This window comes from Copadichromis virginalis, linkage group LG15, assembly GCF_057382275.1.
Source record: "Copadichromis virginalis isolate Kocher_CV1m ecotype Utaka linkage group LG15, C_Virginalis_male_GT1.1, whole genome shotgun sequence".
Classification (NCBI taxonomy): Eukaryota; Metazoa; Chordata; class Actinopteri; order Cichliformes; family Cichlidae; genus Copadichromis; species Copadichromis virginalis.
This window is the reverse complement of record NC_140632.1, coordinates 31,574,432-31,590,100: the sequence shown is the minus strand read 5'-3', so window position 1 is coordinate 31,590,100 and position 15,669 is coordinate 31,574,432. Positions and strand designations below refer to the sequence as shown.

At 38.5% G+C, this 15,669-nt stretch overlaps 1 protein-coding gene across 2 annotated transcripts in view; it reads right to left on the bottom strand.

Moving 5' to 3' along the window:
* Positions 1–630: 630 nt before the first annotated feature.
* The window catches only part of epha7 (eph receptor A7), an 86,922-nt gene continuing 71,883 nt past the window's right edge, over positions 631–15,669 (bottom strand). For both annotated transcript variants that reach the window (XM_085432918.1, XM_085432919.1), the window contains exons 10-17: positions 13,744–13,869; positions 13,098–13,283; positions 12,757–12,818; positions 12,322–12,531; positions 11,302–11,451; positions 5,598–5,791; positions 4,806–4,961; positions 631–4,295 (exon numbers count right to left, since the gene is read on the bottom strand). In XM_085432918.1, coding sequence (XP_085289044.1) covers positions 4,181–4,295; positions 4,806–4,961; positions 5,598–5,791; positions 11,302–11,451; positions 12,322–12,531; positions 12,757–12,818; positions 13,098–13,283; positions 13,744–13,869 — 1,199 coding nt within the window. In that variant the 3' untranslated portion in view covers positions 631–4,180. The remainder of the gene's footprint in view (positions 4,296–4,805; positions 4,962–5,597; positions 5,792–11,301; positions 11,452–12,321; positions 12,532–12,756; positions 12,819–13,097; positions 13,284–13,743; positions 13,870–15,669) is intronic.

Genomic DNA, 15,669 nt, shown 5'->3' with positions numbered 1-15,669 from the left:
TGAACTAATTGTTATCAGCCTTTCTGAAACCGAATATTCCGAGTTGGACAGTTCGGGGTTACTCAACCCTGAGTATCGTTTTTCACTTTGAGTTTTCTAAACCGGCTTCCTGAAATAGGGCCCTGGTGTTTCCAATCAAAGACTCAACAGAGAACACCCATATGGAAAAGAAATAGTAAAAACTTATGTGATTACTCATGAAAGTGGCCACTTTCTCATTACTTTCATACATTGTTTTAGTAAGTATCCAAAACATACAAGTTTTATTATATAATTTTTCAAGGGATCTTATATCTGTTTTCACTCTTATATGCTTTTCATACAAGCTTCACAAAAGACAGATACAAAATTTATAAGATTTATATATATCTTTTCCATATGGGCAATGATGTTGAATACCTGTGTCCACAACTAAAAATGGCAAAAAAAACACAACACAGGATAGGATAAACGGCGTATAAAGAAAAAAAAAAAACACTGCAAAGGAGACTTGAAAATTATATAGATTGTATTATATTTCCAAAAATATATGTACAGTCTATTACAAAGGTTACAAAGCAAAAAGAATTGTCTATGTAACAAGAAACTGTCTAATTAAATGATCTTACAGTTCTGCTTTTGGGGAAAATACTTTTGACCAGTGAATATTCTCAGTACTCTGATCACAGAAAAATAAATAATGAATCAACATTTATATTACTGTACAATAAACTAGAAGGCAAAATCAAAACAGTCAAAGGAAAGATGGGAATCCTATTAGCTGTCTTTGGTCCTAAATGAACAAAATATGTACAACTGAAATCTTGTGGGTGACAATAGTTCATCTGTGAAATAGAAAAATATAGTGCATTTTCAATGTATCCAGAGCTCTCTACTGAGTAATATGTGTAAAAAGTAAAAAAAAAAAAAAAACCCCCAAAGAAAATCAATATAAATAAAATGTACAAGTTTTACAATTAGACCATATACAAAGATGTCCTCAAACCCCAGCTCTTTCTCAAACAGTTGACAGTGCTGCACTCTTTGGAAGCATCCACCACCTTGCCAAAGTGGAGAAACAAATTTCCAACTGCTGAACCACAAGATTTAAAAAATATGTTTGTATTCTATCTGCTACTCCTAAATTTCAGCCAGCACTCTATACCCTGCAGGTTCCTTTTATTTTATTTTATTTTTTGCCTTTTTTCATTTAAACTTTTTTTTTCTCCATGAAACAGAGTCACAACTAAACTTTTTTTCTCCTGTTTTTTCCAGAGTTGAGCAACCTGAAGTTCAGCATGATTCAAGTTGAAACATTGTATTGATTGCATCCTGGCCTTAATCTCAGTTTGGCTCAAACTGCTGTCTTCCCAGAACAGAAAGAAAAGAGGGACAGAGGCATCCTACAGTAGGTGTGAGGGGCCTTCTCCAGGGGTCTGCTTTGAAAATCAGAGCAGGGTGTAGGGAGTTGATGGTGAGAGACAGAGCGCTGCCTGTGAACTGGGGAGTTTTGTGCTGACTGAATGACTTTATGCCAGTATTCAATTCAAAGGCCCAATTGCTGAGGTCTGCTGTATGGATAAAGGGAGGTTGTGTATGACATAATGGGCTGGTCAGGGCTAATTTTGGGCGTCTCATCCCAAGATGAATCCCACTGTGAAAATGGATTTAAACAGTGCATCCACACTAAGCCAGATGATGTTGTTCATTTTAGGACAAAACTGCATGTTTTTCAAACTGAGAAGGAATTTTTCATCCACACAAGCATGGTTTAAATATGTCAAACTAACAGGTGGCAATACAGCAAACGGTTGAGAAAGTACAGAAAAAATGTGACTTTGAAATGACTTAATTGATTACAGAAGCTGAAGTTCTAAACCCTGTGTGTTGTCCATTGTCAAGACTATATCTTAGCCTTTTTTGGTGAGGCTCAGGATTCAATAATGTCTGTGGAGGCCTTTTTTGTTGTCTTTTCTAGATTTTTGAACCAATTTCAGTCACAGGCTTAGGGTGGACAAAAGGTAAAAAAAGAACCCTTTTTTAGTGCTTGTGGCCCAATGTGGACATTTCAAAGATGACAGAGGAAAAAATGAAGAAAGCTTCAGTTGGTTTTACTGGCTGTTAGCGAGCTCCAGGTTGATTCCTGATTTGGTTGTACTTTTTTCTATGGTGAGAAAATAAGTAAAGCTTTGAAAACACAGAGTTATGTTTAAGGTCGCAGCAGCAGTGAGAGAAGAACACCACTTCCCTTTATGTGACAGCTGAATACCTACATTTTCGTATCAAAGGACAGTGCAGTAAAACAAATTCAACATTGAAACTTTTCCTTTTTTTGGGAGTCTTTTTTGTTTGTTTGTTTGTTTTTGAAGTGGAGACAGATGGCACCAAATAGGTTGATTGGCTTTTAGCACATCCTCTGCACAGCCCCCTGTTCTCTGTTCTCCATAGAAAGCCATATGGAAGAAAAGAAGAGGAATCTTAAGAAACACTTTAATGCATGTTCTGTCACATCTGCTCCTGTGAGTGATGAGCTGCAAAGACGCATGAATAAACAAGGAGGCTGCATGGCTGCCTGCAGAGCCGGGACGGAGGGATTTAACAACACAGTCCGTGTCTGAGAGGAGCTCCATGGTTTGGTCTGGCATTTTCATACCTAGACCCTGAAGGGGCTTGTTGATTTTTTTTTTTTTTTTGTTAGAAAATGATGTCAGCATGGCTAATTGGCACCATTTAAGTGTTTTATCTCTGCAGTCACTCAATTCAACATTTTCATGCCACGTTAGAGTCTCATCACATGTTTAACATATCATAGCGGCAAAATACAACATGATTATTTCATTTGATGAGTTGGCATGGTATTTTTTCCAAACCATTTCAGGTCAAAGAGGTACATTTGTTTCCTTTTGCAGCAGTGACTGAATCTTTCCAAAGGTTTTGTCTCAGAATAGCACACCCATGCTTTCTATGTCATCTAGCACCTTAAAAAGTCCCAGTCGAGGACAATTTCTACCTGGTAATTATTGCTCTTTTTAGTCCAACTCTTTCTCACTGACTGTGTCACTTGTGGCATAAAACAGAGTCTGTGCACACAAGTTCAAGATAAAAAGACATCATGCTAAAAACAAACACACAAAAAAAGGAAGTAGTACAACACTGAAATGAGCCACAGAAAGCAATGCCATTGAAGTGCCTAAAATAGTGGCAATACTTAAACACATTTTAAGGCAGTATTACGTCTCGTCAATTCTTGAACGCACTCGCAGCTAAACAATTCTTCAAAACAACCACTATGTAAAACATTTTAGGCAAAATGATGGCAAAGCACAGCTGCAACTCCAATACAATCTTTCAAACGTGCTGACACATTCTACTCAACAACCAAGTGTATCCCATAGTGAACACTAAGGGAAGGATAGATGAAGGATATTGCTACTCTGATAGAAAAAAATTCTGGTGATTTAAAGAACAGTTTGCTTCCTGCATCTCCATCTGTGCTGCACTCATCAGAAAATTGTTTGCTAAAAAATGCTGAAAATTTGAAACCAGGTCAAGAACCCACTCCAACAGGCTGCAAAACAAGCGTGTGAGGATAATATTTTCACTTCAACAGCACATGAAGGAAAACAAAAGTCATTGCAAACAGTCCAGTACAAAAAGTACTTTGAAATCTGCACCTAAAAAGTTCTGTCTCTGTTTGGATAAAAGAGTTACCCTGTTGTCACATCCAAAGAGGAGAGGAAAAAGAACTTTTATATGTGCCAAAACGTGTCATCGTGGCAGACACAAAGAAAAACGAAAAAAAACAAACAACTAAAACCGCTTCAAGGTGTTGTAGTTCGTATAAAGGAAATCCTTAGACAACGTGTGCACATAAAGAGAAATATAAGCGGCAAACTCCTTTCCAATGCGCTGTTTGATATGTGGTTTAGTTTGTACGCGCTTCTACAAAAAGAAGGGAAAAATACATTTGTCTCATCCAGGTAGTTTCTTTTTTGTTGCCGTTTTTTGCCCTTTTCCTCTCTTTAGTGCCCTTTAAAGAGGCGGACCACAATCATTCACTGAGAAACAAAGGAATGATTTCACTCCAGGCACAGCCAGAAGAGTCAGACATCATACGTCTGTTTGCTTTGACAATTATTCCATTTATGTCCCAAGTCAAGTTTTGTTCTCGCCCTCTCCGAAGGCAGCCTGTCAGAGATCGTCACACCTGGACACCTGTGCCGTGGAGGTGCAGCATCTGGGCTCTCATAGTCTGTATGCTGCTCATGATCTTTTTCTGATGGCCCACCAGAGTGATCCCCAAGCTCATCACATCCCTGGAAAAGAGGACAACATTATGAGTCAGTGCACCATCACAGCCTCAGCTTTTCCATTATTGTGAGTATACAGCTAAACACAGCAGGCTTGTTTATGAATCTTAATAATGAATTTTCACAAGGTGAGATAGCAAAACCCATAATCTAAAGTAGTCTTTTTTTTCCCCCTTTGGGAAGTTTGGAGCTCTTTTTATCGAAATATACTTGGTAATGAGTTTATCAAGATCACAGGTAAACAATATGGAAACAAAAAAATAGGCTTATTCCCAAGACAATGTGGTTCAGAAAAAGAACTGTTTTTTCTTGGTGAAATAAAAGCTAGTATTAGCCACTTTATGGTGGGTTACAGAAACTCAAAACACATTCTAGCAACAATTCTACTTCTGAATACAGCTGAAGCTTTTACTCAAGGACAAGTAATAAAGTGTAGAGGAGAGCACAGTTTAAGCATAGTTGGTTTTAATGTTCTCTACTAATGCTTAAACCCCTTCGGGTTTCCTATCTACTCACTCGATTGACATCCTGGCCACAGATTCCAAGGAACTGTAGCCAGCTGCTGTGAAGTTGTCTCTGTATCGCTCCATCTTGATGGCTTCCAGCCACTCTCCCACTGAGCGGAAAGAAGTGAAGTCTGGTGTGCTCTGATCTAACAGGGGACTAATTGGTCTGTGGGATGAGCACAGAAAAATGGTTAAGTCTTATGCAAAAAGGAAACGTTAGGCTGAAAACACAATCAAACAAGAGATGAGACAGAGCGGTGACCAAAGGCATCCAGCAGTGCGGTAAATTATAAGCAGGGGAAAAACTTGCTGATTGGAGGCTTTGGTCGATAAGAATATCACAAATAGATGTTGCATTCCATGCTCTGCTTCTGAAAAATGTTTTTGTCAATATCCTTTCGATTTGAATACATTCCCAGGAACATACCCCGTACAGTCTCTGTACAGAAAATGCTTTTTAACCAGTTATAACCTCTGAGCCTCATCTCACAGTGGAAAGCATGTTCTGACTGCGAGAAGAATTCATTTGACAAACGTCAGAGTGAGCTCCGGAGTTCCCACTGCACTCCAAAGTACTAGAAACTCATTATAGAGATTGATTTAAAAGCCCTGCTATTGACCATAAAGGCATGAAAGCTGCTTTGGGCTATCGATCCCCTTGGATTTATCTTTCATCTTTGAACTTGAGAGGCTAAATCATCCACTGGACACTCTAGATCATCTACCAGTGTGATAAGTTGAAGTTCTATAGCTTATGAAGCCTACATTTTATAATAAATCATTAGGGGTCTTATTTCCATACCTTGTACACGTTCCCACTGGGGTTTTCAGTGTGTTAGGGTTACGTATCATCTTATCAAGGATGCCAACTATTTGATCAAATTTGGGGCGTTCGGCTCGGTCTTTCTGCCAGCAGTCCAGCATTAGCTGATGTAAACCCGGCGGACAGTCCATGGGGGCTGGAAGACGGTATCCTTCCTCTATTGCCTTAATGACCTGTAAAATTTAAAACAGACGAAGAAAGTAGCATCAGCCTTTGGTATCATCCTAAATCCAAACAAAAAACAAAAAACCTCTAACCCATACCTCAAACCCTTCAGTCTCAGCCTAGCTTTTTGCCATTTAACACCAGCTTTTAGCATCAACCTAATCCCAACCTCCTGCCCTGTACTCTCACTAACAGCGTTGACTATCATTTGAAACCCTTCAGAGTCCAGTTTTAGTTTCACGTTAACTCTAAACCCTAACCCACAACCCTTTAGCATTAGTCTATAGTATAATATTACCACAAGCCAAGCTCACTAAGCTCTTGGTATATAGCAGTATTGTACCTTAATTATGTCATGGTTACCTAAAACACTTAGACCTGAGAAAAAATTGTCTATCATGTGCCAGCTTTGTTACAGTCAATGGGATCATGAGGATTTAATGCAGAACTATTTAGAGTAGCTATAAGCAGCATCATTCTGCTATATAACCTCTTTCTGGAATGGTTAATGATCTCAAATTCTATCTGTGGCCAAGTGTTTTCAATTTATGTGCAGAAGATTGTCACCCAGCTTGAGAGCTAAGATACCGTAAACTTAAAGCAAAGATTTTTAAAGCAATGGGCATCTTGTAGATAGACTTGACCTTTACCAAATTTGCTACATAATTAGTATGTGTATTACTAAGAGATATTTGCATGTAACTTTTTGTAGGACCTGGGATATCTTGGCCTTTAAAGCATCAATGAAGATTATCTTTATTTCAGTCTGTCTCCCCCTCGACTTTATGGAAGTGTAATACTAAACTCACTAATTACCCACTGAATAAAGTTGGCCTTATCTTGGTCACATTTTTCACCAGTTTGAACTGAAATCTATGGACACAATGGCACCCATACTAAACAACTATTTAATGTATAATTCAAGCACACACACAGATTGGGTTTAGATTAGGGTGGGTGGGGAGTGCTGGATAATTTTATTCAACTCATGAGTACTATTCCTCATATGTCTAAACAAAGACCTCTTGTACAGTATATACCAATAAACAGAAAAGAACTTCTGCAACGTTTTTTGACCTAATTTACACATATCGTTTTATGCAGAGTTAATAAAAATTCAAGGTTTTTAAAAATTGTAGGTGCAACAGGAACATTATGCAACAAGCTCTCCTTCCTTTAATGTGTTGAGATGTTTATATCTCTGCATATATTCATCAGCTATTCTTGTCAGGACTGCTTAGACAAGAATGAGTCATGGAGGGAACCAGTGTCAAAACACTGAAACCGTTGGGAAAAATGCAAATAATGTTCTTCCTGTATCCCTGGAGGATGTTTGCTGACATCTTGACAAAGTGAAAAAATTTCTGACATTGATGTCTGTCAAGCAGCAGACGGTCAAAACACCACATATCCCACTTTCACGCCCAACCATCTTGTTTAGCATTTCTAACATCTGATTGTTCAATCAGCAGGCCTCTGCTTTGGAACGCAGGAGAATATTAATCATATTTAGCTACGATGCTGTGGGTGCTAAAACAGGAAGCCATATAGGAATCTTAAAGCCAGAACTCACTCGCCTTTCACTATCAATCAAAATGTGTCAAGTGTCTGAGAATAAGGAACAGCTTCAAATGGTCTGGCACTGTTGGATTATCTCAGTGGGAGTTGGCAGGAAAGAAGGCAACAGCACTCAGAGAGCTGCGGGTGAGTCAGTCATTATAGCAATTTGTGACATTTGTAAAGTGAAGAGCGGGATTGAAAAAAACCCCACATTTGTTCATAAAGGTAGAAAAATGTGGGTAATGTCCAGAGTCAGGAAGATGACTTTGAATTTACTTGATGGTGAGGCTGCAAGATGGGTAAAAGAATGAATCATGATTACAAGTCTGTGGTTCATGAGTCAAGTAAGTGGTATTCCTCTGCACTTTAAAAACACGTGTTAGGAGTACCCTACAGAGCTTTGCGATCTTTAGCTCTGAGACACTGAGTTGAATTACATTAGCCTTTGTTTTAGACTGCAGTTCTTGTGGCTTCAGCACAGGGAAATCTTTTTACTCTACTTCCTCTTTTACTTTGGGATGCTTACAAATGTGTTTATGTTCACATTTATTTGATTTAAAAAAAGGTACAGTGATCATTTAGTAATTAATGAGGACACTAGTGCATCATATAAATGTGCTTTGATTTAACCTTATAGGTTAATTTTCATCAGTTTTTCCTGGTTGCTCCATAACATTTGAAACATTCAAAGGAAACTTAGATGGGAAAGTATTTCTGCTTGGATTAAAAAACTTAAACAAATAAGGGTCAAAAATAATTACATAACATAACATAACATAACAATTACAAACAAACATTAACTACATTACAAAGTTCAGAAGAACAGTCAAAACCACATTATTAGAATACGAAGTGATTGATAAACAGGCACTACTTCAGGTTATGAAAGCACACTTGACTGTCCAGCAGCAGCTGTTTTACGCATTTGATGTTGCTGTTCCTTAGTTCCTTTTGTCACCGTGTTCTAGGCATACACTGATCTACGAAGCTTGGAAAGAAAAGCGTCCGGACTTCTTTAGGTTTCTTGAAGACGTTTGATGTTTCATCTGAGAACAGTCTTCAGTTCTAAGAGCAAATGGTGGAGAGTCCCAGATTTTAAGCCCTATGGGAGTGTCCGCCAAGAAGGTCACGGACCCCCCCCCCCCCCTCCCGTCTTCAAGAAACTTAAAGAAGTCCAGACGCTTTTCTTTCCAAGCTCCTTAGACTACGATGACCTGGATGACTGAGAACCTTCATAGACATAGGCATGCACTGCTTGATGAGAAAAGGCCGGCTTAGTGGTTGTTATATTCCATTGCATTAACTTTTTATCTAAAAATCATGGCGTCAATAGATAAATTGATCCTTAATTGATCTTGTGTAAGTGTATTCACAAGTTTTAAAACTTGTGTAGTATTGACTGCCAGAGTCACAGACACTCAATGTCTGGGGTGACAAGGTACTAAACCCTGAGTTGCTCATGACTGGAGTGTGAGCAGGTGATAGATGTAGAAAGACCATGCTTACTTGAATGAGACATGTTATATAAAGCACATTGAGTGCTTAAGTCGAGTAGAAAAGTGCTATATAAGAATCAGTGTGTGTTGTGAATTTATTATTATGCCAATATTTTTCTATTCACTCACTAATAAGTCATCATCTTACTACAAAAACTAACTTACAGAGTTTGCAGTATAATATAACCAGGGGACTTAGGAAAGCTAGACAGATAACTGATTGTATAACTTCCACCAGGTCACCAGCAAACCACTTAGTTGGTTGGTTCTATTTTAGCCACACACTTCTCAAGTACAGAAGATATTACATTTCAGCTCAGCTCTCTTACTTGAAATTACTTGTTGACACCTACAAGGCACAAACTACCCGAGTATTGCTGCAAAGAGAATACAACAGTTCTCACAGTAGTTGCAATACTGCTGAGATGCATAGGCATTAGGGGTGCAACAATACACAAAATTCACAGTTCGGTTCGGTTCGATACTTTGGTGTCACGGTTCGATATTTTTTCGATACAAAAAAAATGTTCATGCCTTTTTAATTTGTCATTTATTAAAATTATAAATATATATTTTAACTCAAAAGTACAGTTTTTAAATTTAACCCTAACCCTTGTGTGTGTTTTTTATTTTGACAGCGAATGCGCACCTGCGGACCACTTATGTGCAGCCCTGGTTATTTAGCTCGTCATATTGCAGCCACAGAAATTCTTTTGTCCATGAAACCATAAAGCTGCACTTTCTTTTTGCCTTATAGTCTGATTTGTCATAACTTCTCCGTTTTGTGGTAAGCTTTTCTTTGGCTGTCACTTCTTCACCCTGACCTGTCTTATTTGGCTCAGCAGAACTAAAATATATATCGTGCTGCTTTTACACACACACTCACATAAGCTCAGCAATTCTCTGCACGATCAACCTCTCACATGTTTAAGCTTGCTGCGGGAGATTTCACTTGTCATGTTTGCATAGTAAGCTAACGATTAATAAGACGATGTCAGAGGAATTGGTGCACAAATTATCATCACTCACAGATCAGTGCTGTCGCTCTCTATACACAGTTAGCACGATTGCAAAGTGAAAGCAAAAAAACAAGCGCAAATTCAAACTGATTTCAATATGTCACATATTGACAGTGGCTCACCAATGCCAATGACATAATTACCCAGCTACATTTCCGAAAGAATGCAAAAGCATTGACATATATTTTTCCTTCCTATAATAGCCCGACGGGCAGGGAAGAGATAGATTTTGGTAGCCCGACTGAAAAAATCGCTAGCCCCGGGACGTCGTTAGCTAACTGCGCTAACACACTAGTTCCCACCCATGTAATTGAGCATTGCATGGCACATCCAACATACTGTTTTACTTTAGTCCATGACTCGCTTACCTTCAGGGTCATACGTCACATGAAAACCAAAATAATTCCAAACGCCAGATCTGAATGTTGCAAGGAGAGCTTAACTTCTGTCTTGCTAGCTTGCCCTGCGCTCTTCCTTCTGACTATGCTGTCTGTGTTGAGCGCTCAGTGGATCTGCGCTCGACAGTGCAGCCTAGGCGGAGTAGTCGAACGCAGATTCACTGAGCGCTCAACACAGACAGCATCGTCAGAAGGAAAGTTGATAAAATAAATTACAAATGTTGTATTGTTCGATACATATGCGTACCGAACCGAAAGCACTGTATCGAACGGTTCAATATCGATACGAATATCGTTGCACCCCTAATAGGCATTTATGTTTTTGCAGGAGTTCTTTAAAATTTAAGCAAAGCAAATGTCTTTGCTCTCATTGCTGACTTGTTTGCAGTGTAATTGGTTCAACACTGCTAGTCACATTGGTTCCCATTACCATAAGTCATTATAAACTTTTAAAGACGTTTGAATCAAAAGCATTCTGCATGACAAGTGTTTTCCACTCCTGTTATTTATATTAATAACACTACCAAATCCATGCTCTCAGGGCTTCATTTCAATGCATGTCCCACTTCAGGCTTGTTTCTCCTTCAAATGGATTCAAGCAGCATGATTATAGCAAGACTTCTTGAACTAATTAAGCCCAAGGTTACTGTCATCGCAGAGCTGCTCTCATGAGGATCTTGTAAGAAACCTCAAAAAAGAATTGCGAACCAGAATTTCTGTCTGTGATTTTTTTCAATGTTTTAATGGGAGGACTTTATTAGTCATAATTAAGGGTGAACTTCTGGGGAAATTGTCATACTCTGACAACTCGTGTCTGGCTTCAGATAATATTTTGTGAAATAGTAGTTTTCATTCAAGAATCTGATTGGAAGTAATGCACAGACTTCAGTGCACTGAGACCCTTAACACTGGTTTATAATTTGGGTCACTTACATTAATAAGATCTAATTGTGACTATCATTATTATTGTTATTACAAGTGTTGAAACCAGTGAATGTGTTTTCCTGTCAGTCATGTTATGAACGTACATCCAGAAGTAACTTACATCTTGGTTGGACATGTCCCAGTAAGGCCGTTCTCCATACGACATAACCTCCCACATGACAACACCGTAACTCCACACGTCACTTGCAGAGGTGAATTTACGGTACTGAATAGCTTCTGGTGCAGTCCACCGGACAGGGATTTTTCCACCCTGTTCAGTAAAACAGTATCAAACGATTTTTATGCATTTTTCAGTTATATGCAAAAATACACATAAGACACAAAACAGCTTTAGCAGACTTTTACCGACTTTTAGTTATTAGCTATAAGATTTAATAGCTACTAAATCCTTTATCAATGTCATAAAGCTTAGTGTAAATAGTTGGCTGGTCTTGCTCTTTTGCTTCTGAGAACCTTGACGAAAGTGCATCCATTCTTCTTTTTACAATGTAAAAAAATGTAATGCAAACTTAATGTTTTACCATTTTTACTGTTTTGCTGCTCACAAAACCGATATCAGCTGAAAGACTACACACTTGAAGTACTGGCTTGGTATTTTGTGGAGTTGCAATTGAATGTCCATCATATATTCGAACCACCCTAAATATTACATTACACATTTTTATCTTTTTCTTGAGGACATTTCCAGTCCTTCCCTTCACCATAATGCTAATGAGTAAAATCCATTTTTAGTGTTGCCATTTTACAATTTTACAAATTAATCTGATTCACTTTAAGGGTCTCTTGATTATTGAAGAATTCAGGTTGTTCCCTGTTGTGAATTCGCCAGATGGCCACTAATAACAGCATTTAAAATTCCAGACATTTTAATGATTTTCGTTTATATAACAATTATAATTGAACTCTAAAGCATTATTAAATATTCGATTTTAATGACTTACACCTTTAAAGCATTCCAAAAGACCGTCCTGTTAGGAAGTTGTGGTAAAATACACAGTTTCACATACTAAAAATGGTGTAGAGTAGGCTGGTGCTCACTCTAACATTCACAAGCAGTGACTTGATTAGAGAATTCAGACAGGGCTCTTGGTGGGGAGAGCAAGTGCTTTAATTGACTCACGGTTGTTGTGTAGACAGCCTCGGGATCGTCGTCTATCACCCTCGACAGGCCGAAGTCAGACACTTTACACACGAGATTGCAGTTGACCAGGATATTCCGTGCAGCCAGATCACGATGGACATATCCCATATCGGAAAGGTATCTCATTCCCGCTGCTATACCCCGCAACATTCCCACCAGCTGGATGACTGTGAACTGGCCATCGTGTTTCTGCATGGCACAGTAAAACACAGACAGGTCAGCCATTTTCACTGACCATGATGGAAATGTAGGTCACAGCACTGCAGCAGCTTCAGCACAAGATTTATGATATTTATGCACTGCACAAATTCTGCTGCAGACTCCCCACTCTCTGAGACACTTTCCAGCAAACTGCAGGGAAAAGTTACAAAAGATGCCGCTCAGAGCCTCCTGCACATCGAAGGTTATACTTACCCTGAGGAAAGCATCTAATGAGCCGTTCTCCATGTACTCGATGACAATCATGACTGGTTTTCCTGGAGAAATAAAAAAGAAAGGGGATTATTAATTAACACCTACATTTTATTTGCTCACAAAGTACTCCCTAATAAAAAGCAGTTATTTTTAACCATACATTTCATTGCATTTAATTAAAGCTCACCATCTGCTCCTTTTATTACTGCATCTAAATGAGGAAATGCGACTAATTTCATGTGGTACGTCAGTCGAACTTTGCCAGCTAAATCTATTCTGATAATGCAGGTCTTACAGAATGTTTGAACTCCTTCATTTAGAGTTTTAAACATTGTGTTTACCTCTCGTCACGACTCCCTCCAGATGAACGACATTAGGATGGTCAAATTGTCCCATAATGCTGGCTTCACACAGGAAGTCACGCCTCTGCTTCTCAGTGTATCCCACTTTGAGTGTCTTGATGGCAACTGACACATCCCGTTTTCCAGGCAGCTTCAGTCGGCCACTGCACACCTCTCCAAACTCTCCTGCGTGAGGTGAAACTTCATGAGTGAGGTGGAGAGTGGGTACAAAAAAACGAAGAAGCAGCACTTCAAGATGACAAATTTATTAGTGTATTTTGAGACAAAGCAGCTGTGCAGAGCAGGAATACAAATTGGAGTGTGACACCTTGTTATACTCAGGGGAATGCAGCCCACACCTATAATAAGACATGCTAGAGATGCATAGATACTGTCATTGACCGCCTCTGTAAAACCCATGTGGCAGCAATTTTTCAGCTGTGGGTAGCGCTGTGATTGCCTCTACCAAATGTAGCCCACACATTAATTGCAATGAACTTTTTTCCCCTCTTTGCAATTGCTCCATCAATACACGATGCATAAAGCTGTGTCCCCATTCAAGGTGTAAATATTTGGTTGTCAGTGTGATATACGAGAGCACCGACTGACTAAACACAAAGAGCTGAGAGACATGGGATGGGCTCACCTGCTCCAATAACCCGCTCGATTTTAATGCAAGAGGCATCCAGCTCCTTGGCAAATTGATGGACAGCCCTGTTCGGGTCCTCGTAGGTTTCGGGGTCAATGTAGGTTTTGGTGCCTGGAAATTTAACTGTAGAAAGGTAAGAGGATTACTGTTAATGATTAAATATGCACACTGCGCACCAGGCAAACGATTGGTAAGGCCAGTGAGTTAGAGGGAATTGCTGAGCAGTCAGCGGCTGGTGTCAAAAAAGGGAAGCTAAGATTTGAGTAACCTGTGCGTTGTGCTTTTTATGAGGTTGTTGGTTACATTTCACCTCTTTGCAGAGACCGGCTGTATTCAACTCGGTGCTTTTCTATCCATGATATCATTCTATGGATAGCGGGGTATTTTTATGTGTGATTGAGTGGGTGCGGGGCTATCCCACTCTTAAATCTCCCATCAGTTTGCTCATAACAATAAGCTTTATAGCCAACAGTGAGCACGTTTTGTTTTGGGGGGTTTTGCATGTATTTGAATTTTTTGACCCATTTTTGAAGTTCTGCAGTTGCTAAATGACATTGGTTTTCAGGGTTCAGGAATTTATCAAAGAAATTTAAGTGTCTTTATTTTGGACTGTATAATTTTCAGACTGATAAGCAAAGGTGTTTATTTATGTATTTATTTTATTTATAAGGAACCCCATTAGCTTCCACAATAGTGGTCTTTCTGGGGCCCAAGCGATGAAGTATGATCTAATACAGCATTACACAGTAAAAAAGTAGCTTAAAAAAATATCCACATCATTTGGCTCTTACAGCCACAGTGAGGTTTTGTAATTGTAAAAATATATGTTACAATGTTATTGATATTAGGCACAATACACAAGAATAAAAAACAGGTCACAACACTGGCCTCTTACAATATTTACAATAATTTTATTTTTTTACATTAGGAATAGTAGCTTGTTCTCTAATTGCATAAGCCAGTTTATTCCACGTAAAAGATGCTCTAAATATCACAGTTTTTCAAAACGTTACTTTTGGCTTGACGAATTACTATATTGCGCTTTTGTTAAAAATCATATATTTCATCTGGATACTGCAGCTGAGCAGAGAAAAAATGTGGTGTGTTTAACAGTGTTGCTTTCTTTATAAATAAAAGTAAGCCGTAGTGTAATTTAGCTTGTACTGGAAGCAAAAAAAGTTTATTATGCATTTGATCCAATACTGGTATAGCATGAACATCCTAACACTAATCTGGCTGCCTTACTCTGGACTAACTGAAGTCTGTTAAAGTCGGTCTTATTAGCTGCTGACACTTCTGTTTAGACCTATCACAGTCCTAATGCTGATATCCATGTTAAAACGTTTAATCTTTAATTATGATGGATCTCAATTTTGTAAATTTTTGAACGACATCTTATTGACTTTACCCACGACCAAATGGATTTAAGACTGAGGTCTAGATTTAGCACTACATATCTCTATTATAGCCCTAATCCCTAAACACCCTTAAAGGCCAAAAACTGCATATTCTAACACAAGTTAAGGATTTGGGATTAGGGCCATCATTGATAATTAGAGTAACAGTAAACTTACCAAACCATATGTTAGAAATGTAAAGGATGTTTTGTAAACAAATGTAAATAAATTTGTTTTTGTGGTAAATTTATTAAACAATTTTTTAGAGAAGTACTTCGGTTTAGAGGTACGTCAGGTGATTAAGGAACTTGGATGATATCCCAAATCTAAACCCTTACCACCAGGACTTAAAGAATATACTTAGGTAAGTTACTGAAACTGGACCACTTGAAATAAATATCTGGGTCTTCAAGTAGGTCAAATCAAACTACATATAATGTGTTGTTTCAAACTAGCTTGCTATGAGCTGCCTAATTTCATATAAAGTTCCCATTTCAAATGCAACTATACCATATAAAGGTCACCC